This window comes from Corticium candelabrum, chromosome 7, assembly GCF_963422355.1.
Source record: "Corticium candelabrum chromosome 7, ooCorCand1.1, whole genome shotgun sequence".
NCBI classification, from domain to species: domain Eukaryota; kingdom Metazoa; phylum Porifera; class Homoscleromorpha; order Homosclerophorida; family Plakinidae; genus Corticium; species Corticium candelabrum.
Window position 1 is genome coordinate 2298719 of NC_085091.1, and position 11253 is coordinate 2309971.

The 11253-nt window shown below is 42.2% G+C and overlaps 1 protein-coding gene across 1 annotated transcript; it reads left to right on the plus strand.

The window, feature by feature from the left end:
• The first annotated feature begins 4821 nt into the window (after positions 1-4821).
• On the plus strand, positions 4822-9845 carry LOC134182438 (patched domain-containing protein 3-like). The gene is made up of 6 exons (XM_062649840.1): positions 4822-5818; positions 6106-7788; positions 8638-8802; positions 8889-9034; positions 9096-9223; positions 9554-9845. The coding sequence occupies exons 1-6, from the start codon at positions 4822-4824 to the stop codon at positions 9843-9845; spliced, it is 3411 nt and encodes a 1136-aa protein (XP_062505824.1).
• The last annotated feature ends 1408 nt before the right edge of the window (positions 9846-11253 follow it).

Here is an 11253-nt window from a genome sequence, read left to right on the forward strand (position 1 = left end):
GTTTCGAATAATGTAAAGCCTGGTTCACATTTACGATGACGCTGACGCTGACGCTGGAATAGAACAAAGGATGCCGCCCACGTCAAGGCGGTGTCTTTGATGTTGACGTCAAAATTGTGAACCAGCCTTATCTCGCCACTCAATGTGTCCAGTCGCCTTCTCACGATCGATGGTCATTGGCTCCGGCTAATTACATTCAAGCTGCATAGCAGCCAACTTTAGTGCTTCTTCGTTTACTAGGTAATAGAGCATGACCCGGTACGTTGTAGGGATCTATCATTCGATGAAGTCGATAATTTATCAAGTTGCTAGGTCCGAGTGGCTGAGGGTCACTAACATATTGATAGATCTCGTTACAAACCATGCTCTAATAGGTTTAGAATATGTCACGTGACCGATACATGTAGTGTGATTGCTGAATTTAATCTGATGGCAATTTTGAATCTGTTGTTGACAATGGAGAATGACTGCGACTTCCTGCCGTCCCGACGTTTCGCTGTGCCTCTTGGTCTTGAAAAGCAGCCAGATTAATTGCACCCTGCAGGGTTTAAAATTCTCCAAATTTGGTGGTCGCCAGAGCAATTAAAACTAAAAACACGCCTACTTTTTTTACAACCACGCCTACTTTTCCTATTTAGGTGTGCGCACATTACATTTCTGAAAGTAAACATCCGGGATTTGAAGGTGTGGTTTTTTCTCTGGTCCTTACTGTGGCACTCGTAGAAATTAAATGTGGTTTAAATAAGATGTAACAAAGCAACTACCCATAAACCCTCCTAATCTCTGACCTGAAGTCTATGAGAAAGATCAGGCTTTTGTAATAATATCTCGTCACGTGATAACGTTTGGCACATTGAGGTAATTAGCCCAACCTACTGTCTCAGGTAAGGTTTCCAATTACACTTGGGAGAGTAAACAGTAGGTAGTAGAGTTTCAGATAATAGCGCTGAGCTGTAACTTACAGCCTACAGGGTCAGTGCACTTTCCGTCCACTCAATTTTTCAATTTTTTAGTTTGGTTAAAAATTGAAAAGTACATGGTGTATTTCAATTTTTGGACCAATTTTTATTCAAAAATTACAAATTACAAAGTTGAAAATTGATTTACTACATATAAGAAAATCACAAATACAAAATTGAAATGACAGTTGCACTTTCCGGCTAAGTATATTCTATCTAATCTTCAGTGACAGCACCTAGACGTAATAAAGCAATTTGATGATTGACACTGTCTCCTTCAAGTTGCACATTCAAGGTGACAATCTCAAGTAACAGACTAATAAATAGGGGTTAGCAGTAATGATCTAGGATTCTATAGGGAAGCAAATTTTTTTGTTCAGCTGATGTGGCGTCTCGAATTTGTTGATTGTACACAATTGCGCTAGTAGAGAGATTCAGTTTGTAACACACCTGCAGGTATAGAAAAGGTGCACCTGAACTTGCGCCAAAGCGATTAGAATTGTTGCACAGATTTAGCTAACTTAATTAAGCATAGCACAGTTCACCTGCCATTGCTTTAAGCGCTAAAGCCTAGTTCACAATACGACGCTGACGTTGACGTTGACGCTGACGATGACGCTGGACGTTGACATTGACGCTGACGCTGACACTGACGATGACGTTGTACCATTCACAATATTTTTCCGTGAGCGTCAGGAGACGTTGGTCAGCACCTGTCTGGATACTCGAGCGTTGAGCGCATGCTAACGCACGTTATTGTAACACCACGTGTGTATCGTAGATGGACGAAGAAATTGTAATTCTTCTACTTCTCATTCGTCGCCGTAGGCGTAGAGCTAGAGAATATCAACAACGGCAAATGTGGGTCGGACCAATCTTTCAACGAAGGCGGCAACAGGGAGAATTTTAGATGTACGCGCCAAAGACACGGATAACTCCGCACGCTGTCGATTAGACCCTCCATGCGAAATCCGGGATTTGATAAGACTGTACTTTGATTTGTAGAAAGTAATCACGTGTTTTCCGGTTACGTTGGTACACTTCCGGAATCGACGCTAGAGTTGAACTCGGGTCAACTCCAGCGTCAAGAACGCTGGACGAACGCTGGACGAACGCTGCGACGAACGTCGTCGACGTTGACATGTTCACAATACGACGCTCACGCCAGCGTCATCGTCATCGTCAGCGTCATCGTCAGCGTCAACGTCAGCGTCGTATTGTGAACTAGGCTTAAGCCAATTAGCTTGTTTTAGCACAAATTAATCAACACAATAAGTGCACAACAGTGATAATTGAACTGTATAACTCAGCACTCAGATAACCATCTCCTGGACACAGTACAGGTGTTGTTGCTAAGAAAATAGTGGATCTGACCATAGGTGTAACAATTAATTAATCAACAAGAACAAGGCGCTCGATTAATTCAACAAAAACTCTCTCCATGTTCATCATGTGCCAATTATTATATTTTGGAAATAATCACCTTATAATTAAAACCAACCCCCTGATAGCTTGCTACTACGTACACTTGTGCCACAACCCTAATTGCTTTGTATACACCCGCAAGTCTGTTACAACCAATCTCTCCAGCGAAAGTCTATACGAGACGAAATTACGCCACATCAACTAAACAAGAATTTTCTTCCCTAGCTAAAGAATCATATAGATAGTTACTGCATAGCTATAGTTGTTAACTGCTATTTCATCAGCAGTAGGTGATAGCTATTTGAGCTGTTTGTCTGTCAATTGTCACCTTGAGTGTACACCTTGAAGGAGACAGTGCCAATCATGAAATTGCTTTATCACGTCTAGGTGCTGTCACTGAAGACTAGATAGAATATATTTGGCCGGAAGTGCAGCTGTCATTTCAATTTTGTATTTTTGATTTTCTTGTATGTAGTAAATTAATTTTCAATTTTGTAATTTTTAATTTTTGGATAAATATTGGTCCAAAAATTGAAATGCACGATATAATTTCAATTTTTAACCAAACTAAAAAATTGAAAAATTGAATGGCCGGACAGTGCACTGACCCTACAGGTCAGTCCATTGGTCCGACAAACCGACGCGCCTCTTGCATAATGCACGTTCCCCTTCGCAAATTCCCGTTTGCGATCGGTCCGTTTCCTAGAGACACCGCTAAAATCCTGTCACGTATGCGCAAACATCAGAACTGCCCTGGTATCTTTCTGTTGATAATTATTAGTATACTAGTTGTACGGTATAAGTAGGCGCCTCGCGTTCGTGAGTAACATGTCCAACGTAGTTTTCAGACCGTCTACTGAAACGCCGAGTCCTAGCTATACAATACGTACTTGTTGAAACCCTAGCTGTCATGAAATTAAACATGCAAACTTCCTAGTAGTTTAGATACGTATATAGGCCTGGTATAGGTAGTCGTCGTTTTGTGATCATGATCAAGACAATTGAAATGTACAGTCTAGGTATGCACTCAGTTCCGTTGTAACGACAGTGGTATGGTATTTACTGACATAGAAATTGATATCTGCAAACATTGACTATCAACAGTGTTAGATGCAGCACAGTGTAGTAAAGGATTGATTGTAGTATGGGACGTGTAAATAGTTAACTGTAGGTGGCATTCAACTCCCGAAGGTGTTTCTTGGTTGTCATGTACACATACAAAAGGATGGGGCCACGGAACTTGATGAAGCATTTTCTTCGCCGTTTGGTCACTTGCACGAATCATTCCTATACTCATCTGTAGTCGGACACGGAAACGATTTTTTAAGGTAGGTCCTATCATGAAACATGGTCATGGGGAGGAGAAATTTGAGATTTGCGTACACACACACACACACACACACACACACACACACACACACACACACACACACACACACACACACACACCAAAAGCTAGCCATATAGGACCACGCCCCTTTCTGTTGTGCGACCCGGCCTCGCTACGCTTGGCAACAAATGGGAGGTTGAACCGTTCTGTGGTTTGACACAGTCTGCCAGACCAACGCGAACGAAGAGAACCCTGTGCAATGCCGCATTGAATCTTAGGCGACCAAATGGTCCACCTTCACTCGCCAAATCGCAAGTGTTAGTCGCCAATGGCGAGGAGGCGACCAGGAATTTTAAACCCTGCCCTTTGTACATATCACCAGCACACCGTGTAGGCTAGCTACATAGAGGGAGTCTTGCTTTATGTTGATGTAAGTCAATGAAACATTGAGTAGGTTGTTTGTTGAAATAGTTGCTAGTGACTACGGTTTTCTATCAAACCGCCTGATATTAATTAACCAATCAGCGTGCTTAATTAAAGGTCACGAGACATATTCTAGGTGACGCCATGATAATAGGAAGTGGAATGGCCGAAATGTGCACGGATTGAAACGAGATTGGAATAAGAATTGAATCCGCGTGAACCCTTCAGCCATTCCACTTTCCAATTATCATAGCATCATTGGGTGGGCGCGTGTTATTGCAACATTGATCACCGGATGTTGCGCATATTCTTATCGTTCCACATAGATCTTTAGTTCAATGTTTCAAAAATGAACCCAATGGCCATACTTCGGTAGACGTCAAAATTAAAAGTCTCTTCTCCGCGCGTACAGTACTGTACTATCAGTCATGAAGTGACCACCGTACGTCCACATGCACATCTGCCTGTCTGACTCTTTTTGTCTACGTGCCTCCTAGAGTACACGTCTCTCGCTGTCAGTAGAGAAAGACAGCAACTATAGGGGCAGAACAGGAAGCCTTAGTTCTTACCGTGTCACGCACAGGAAACGAGGAATCATAAATTTATGCAGTCCGTGATAACCCACACTTCTAGCTATATAACGCCTAGTTGTCTCTCCACTTTACAGAGCAAGTCTTGTCTCCGATGAAATCTATACGCTTCAATCGCTGTCGTCTGGACTGTGTTCACAGACTACTCCAGGGTGTGTTCGCTCGCTATGGCATGTTTGTGGCTCGTCAACCTTTACCTTTCATCATTATTCCCACACTGGTGGCTGCCTTGCTCGCTATCGGTATGATACGACTTCATGAAGAAACAAGCAGCGAGTATCTCTTCACTCCCACCAACGGGGCTGCCAAGGACGAGCGAAGCGTGGCAGGAAGTTTGTTTGTCATGAATGACACCAAGGAATTCGACAGTCTTCGCCTGTCAAACTTCGGCAGGTTTGTTCATCTGATAATTATTCCCAAAATGTCTGCTGTCAAGACGGTAATCCGAGAAGATGTGATGACAGAAATGATCCGTCTTGCAGATTTCGTCAAAAATCATTCGTCACCTCTTCCGTACAAACAGGTCTGTGCCGTCAAAGAAGAACAGTGTGTGCATGATTCTCTCCTACAACTCATCTACACCAACAGATCCAAATATCTACAGCAAAACTTCACGTTTCCAGTCGCTGAGTCAGATAATGGTGACTTCTTGTTTCTTGGTAACAACCTGGGTGGACTAGAGTACGAGTACCATATACCACATCACATCGCTAGTGCTGCCGCTGCCAAGATGGAATTCTGGCTCAGAGATACGGAAGACAGTAAAAAATGGGAAGAAGAAGTACTCAATCACTTGAAGAATTTTCACTCTGACATTATCGATTTCAAGCCATCCACATCTCAGGCAATCGACACAGAAATGGCGGCTGTAACAAAAGCTGTGATACCTCTCTTCTCTATTTCGTTTACTTTGCTCATCACGTTTGCTGTGGTGTCACTCATTATGTTGGACTGGGTACGTACCAAGCCAATGGTCGGTCAATTGGGTGTGTTATCACCAGGCTTGGCTGTAGCTGCGACCATTGGTTTTCTCTCTGCAATTGGTGTTGACTTCTGCAACGTGGTGGGCACAATGCCATTTCTCATTATGGGTAAGACTCTTCACTGTTTTCGCTAATGATTTTACACCACATATTGAGTACATACACTAAAGTCTTGCTATACCAATACACTATCTCTCACAAACACGCTATACTCATCTGATGATCAATTTGCCACACAAGTGCTCTAACACATTCAGACTCACTAGAATCACTTGATTGCAAGACTGAGATTCATGCATTTGCTTGACCCCCACTCGTTCTAGTACACAGCGCAAGCATACTGTAACGGTAACATATAATAAAAACAACCTAATGTACCATATTGTTTGTTGCAGGTATAGGGGTAGATGACATGTTCATCATCATCGAGGCTTATCGTCATACGAAGCCTGAAGATACTGTAGAAACAAGAATGAACCATACTTTTGTGGAGGCGGCAGTTTCTATTACAATCACCTCCATTACAGATTTTCTGGGATTTGCCATAGGCGCCATTACGTTCTTCCCATCTGTCCAGCTGTTTTGTATTTACACATCAGTGGCGGTCATTTTTGATTACATCCTGCAAATTACGTTATTTGCAGCGTTCATGGCATACGACGCTCGTCGTGAAGATGCCAACCGTCATGCCGTCACCCTGCAAGTTGTGCTGCCCAAGTCAGAGTCTGAAGAAAAGAGCCGGACATATCGCATCTGCTGCAGCGGAGGAGTAAAGAAGGATGGCAACATTGTGGCAGAACAGGAGGAACATCTTGCGGTAAAAGTGATCCGACAATTCTATGGACCGTTTTTAGTAAAAAAGCCAGTAAAAGCAGCCATCATGGTGGTGTTTGCCATCTATGTTGCGGTGTCAGTGTACGGATGCACCAGAGTGAAAGAAGGATTAGAACTAAAAAATTTAGCCAGAGATGACTCTGACACGCATATATACTTTGACAGACAAAATGAATTCTTTGTTGAGTATAAACTGCAGGTGATGTTCATGAAGACAGAGCCAACCGACTACTGGGATGAGACCGTGCAGAGTGACATTGACGGTGCAATCACTGACTTGATCAACACAAAATATGTGGGAGCCGCGTCACCACGGAAGGTCACGTGGTGGTTGCACGACTTCTTGGACTTTATGAACAAAACACAAGGGCAACGTGCTGCAAGTGCTAATAAGAGCCAAACTATGAATATTCTTCACAACTTCTTGATGCATCCATTCTACAAACAGTACAAATTGGATATTCAATTCAACGACAACCAAACGTCCATCAAAGCAACGCGTTTCTTCATTCAGACCAATAATCTCACTGATGCTAACTTAGACAGCGGCATGATGACGACGTTCCGAGATATCGCTGAGCGTCACGGTCTGGTGGCTTATCATCCAGCATTTATATTCTATGATCAATACACTGCAGTCCTTCCTAACACATTGCAGAATATTGGTATAGCTCTCATAGCCATGTTGATCGTGTCAATACTCATAATCCCTCATCCATTCTGTGCTTTTATCATCGTCCTCGCCATTGTGTCCATTGATGTGGGGGTGATCGGTATTATGCAGTTCTGGGGTGTCAACTTGGATTCAATATCAATGATCAACCTCATTCTTTGCATTGGATTCTCTGTTGACTTTTGTGCACACATAACGTATGCTTTCATGGTATCCAAGTTCAAAACACGAGACGAGCGCGCTGTAGATGCACTCTATCAGTTAGGTTATCCCATAGTGCAAGGAGCTGTATCCACCATATTGGGTGTTCTACCACTGGCATTCTCTAACACTTACATCTTCCGTACTTTCTTCAAAACTCTGTTCCTTGTGATAAGTCTTGGATTCTTACATGGTATGGTTGTTCTTCCTGTCGTCATGTCACTCATTGGTCCAGCAGAAAAATCCAGAACTGTAATTGATTCTAGTCATAAACATGCGGAAAACGGTGGTCCTAACTTTGACTTGACATATATAAACAAAATTGGTAGTGTAGAAGAACTAGAAGCTAAAGGAGTCAAGAAAAACAAAAGTGAGGTAGTTAATTAGAACATTCATTGTTGCCTTGAGCTTGATAGACCTAATAAAAGACGGGCAAAAACAACGAATTTAATGTGTATAGTTCATTTGGTACCGTATTTCTTCGAATAGTGGCCGCGGCCTCTATTTCTAACAAGGTTACGGAACTGCGGCTTGTATTCAAGGACGGCCTCTATTCTAGGTCTAGTTGACACTGTGACACGTTGGTACTTGAACGTCACATTTCTTTCTGTTGACATAATTGGACACTTTGGAAGATGCCAACCACAGCACCGTTAGCTGTAAATGCCACGACTATTATGTTATCATTGATGGACGAGTGTGAGTGCGCGTAATAGGATGAGATTGACACGGAAGCATCAACATCATGTGATATGGGCGTGGCCAGTAAACTTGCAGACTTTTAGCTTGATCACATCGCAATCCATTTCTGGTCTAGTGTGGACACAGCGTAAGATTAGCATGCTAGACGGCTTTTCAGCATGAAGGGCGAGGTTGTCGGCTGCGGAATCCCTCTGCAAAAGCCATGTAGCACGCTAATCATACTGTGTGTGTGTGTGTGTGTGTGTGTGTGTGTGTGTGTGTGTGTGTGTGTGTGTGTGTGTGTGTGTGTGTGTGTGTGTGTGTGTGTGTGTGTACTCGTGTCTGTGTGTTGTGTTTGCATTTCCTCATGGTCACGTGACGTGTAGCCTATGTAAGGAAAGTGTGATATTAACAAGAATTAACTTATTGCACACTATATATACGCCATCTGAATATGCTCTCGAGACTGGTTGCACGTCACGTGACCATGGTATACTAACATTCAACAATCTAAATGTACCATGATCGTTTGTTGCAGGTATAGAGGTAAATGGCATGTTCATTATCATTGAGGCATATCGTCATACGAAGCCTGAAGATACTGTAGAAACAAGAATGAGCCAAACAGTTTCACGGAGGCGCCAGTTTCTATCACAGTCACCTCCATTACAGATTTTCTGGTATTCACGGTTGGTGCCATTACGTTGTTCCCATCTGTCCTGATGTTTTGTATTTACACATCAATGTCGGTCATTTTTGATTACATCCTGCAAATTACGTTGTTTGCAGCATTCATGGCATATGACGCTCGTCGTGAAGACGCCAACTGCCATGCGGTTACGTTACAAGTTGTGCTACCCAAGTCAGAGTGTGAAAAAATGGCTAGACATATCGTCTGCTGCAGCAGAGGAGTAAAGAAGGATGGCAAGATTGTGGTAGAACAGGAGGAACATCTCGTGGTAAAAGTGATCTGTCAATTCTATGGACCGTTTTTAGTCAAAGAAACAAGTAAAAGTAGCCGTCATGGTGGTGTTTGCCATCTACATTGCAGTGTCAGTGTACGGATGCACCAGAGTGAAAGAAGGCATAGAATTGAGAAATTTAGCCAGAGATGACTCTAACACGTATATATACTTTGACAGATAACAAAAATTCTTTTTTTGTTGAGTATGGACTGCAGGTGATGTTCATGAAGACAGAGCCAGCCGACTACTGGATGAGACTGTGCAGACATGGACAGTGCAATCACTGACTTGATCAACACAAAATACGTTGAAGCTGCCTCACCACATAAAGTCACGCGGTGGTTGCACGACTTCGTGAACTTTATGAACAAAACACAAGGGCCATGTGCTGCAAGTGCTACTAGAAGCCAAGCTATGAATATTCTTCTAACGCAATTCTTGGAGCATCCATTCTACAAACAGTACAAATTAGATATTCAATTCAACAAGGAGACGTCCCATCAAAGCGACGCGTTTCTTCATTCAGACCAATAGTCTCACTGATGCTAACTTAGACCGTGGCATGATGACAACATTCCGAGACATTGCCAAGCATCATGGTCTGGTGGCTTATCATCCGGCATTTATATACTATGATCAATACACTGCAGTCCTTCCTAACACATTGCAGAATATTGGTATCGCTCTCATAGCCATGTTGATCGTGTCGATACTCATAATTCCTCATCCATTCTGTGCTTTTCTCATCATCCTCGCCATTGTGTCCATTGATGTGGGGTGATCGGTATTATGAAGTCCTGGGGCATCAACTTGGATTCAATATCAATGATCAACCTTATCCTTTGCATTGGATTTTTTGTTGACTTTTGTGCACACATAACGTATGCTTTCATGGTATCCAAGTTCAACACACGAGATGAGCGTGCTGTAGATGCATTCTTATTAGTTAGGTTATCTCAAAGTGCAAGGAGCTGTATTGACCATATTGGGTGTTGGTGTTCTACACTGGCATTCTCTGACACTTACATCTTCCATCTTCCGTACTTTCTTCAAAACTCTGTTCCTTGTGATAAGTCTTGGATTCTTACATGGTATGGTTGTTCTTCCTGTCGTCATGTCATTCATTGGTCCAACAGAAAAGGCCAGAACTGTTATTGATTCTAGTAATATACGTGTGGAAAATGGTGGGCCTACCTTTGATTTGACATATGTAAACTAAATTGCTGGTGTGGAACAACTAGAAGCTAGAGGAGTCGAAAACACAAATATTGAGGTAGTTAATTAGGACATTCATTGCTGCCGTGAGAATATTAGACATAGCAAAAGACGGGCAAACTAGCATATGTTGATAGGCAGTGTTTCTAGTACTGAGGAGTAGCATATACAGATCATACTATAGATGTGTCACTGCATTATCATCAGCTTGTGTATAGAAGACGTCTGCAAGATGAATGCACAATGTACATGCAAATGGAACACGTGTCCTGTCAACTCTACAGACGACTTGATCACGTTTTAGCCTAGAAGACTAGATGTGTGTTACAATTCACAGCTAAATTTGTGTGTCTGCTTCTGAGAAGAACTATGGTGTCTCATCCTGGCTGGAAGGAAAGCACTAAAACTAATAACCCCTTTCAAAGACAGGTTTTTACTGCAATTTTGAGTTAGTTGCTAACTACTGGCAAAAAATCCTTCTTACTTCCACCTTCATATTCTATGCTTAAAAAAGCTGGGTCTGGGCTACACACACACACACACACACACACACACACACACACACACACACACACACACACACACACACACACACACACACACACACACAAACACACACAAACACAGCTTTATAATTTTAAATATACTACAATTTTTATTCTATATATCAACACCCCAACTACCTAAACATCCCCTCCCCAACTCTAACTACTGTGTAATATATATATATATATATATATATATATATATATATATATATATATATATATATTATGTAGATAAACAAACACACACATGTACCCACCACTGTGGGTACACGTACACTCAAAACTATTTACTCACACAGGAAAGTCCCAACTCAAAACATCATCCATTTCTGCAAGCATGTGGCTAGGAATCATTCTAGTGTTATAAAGCCAAAATTATAGAAGCTGCTCTAACAAATTCTTGAAAGTCTTCCAGAAAGGAACAGC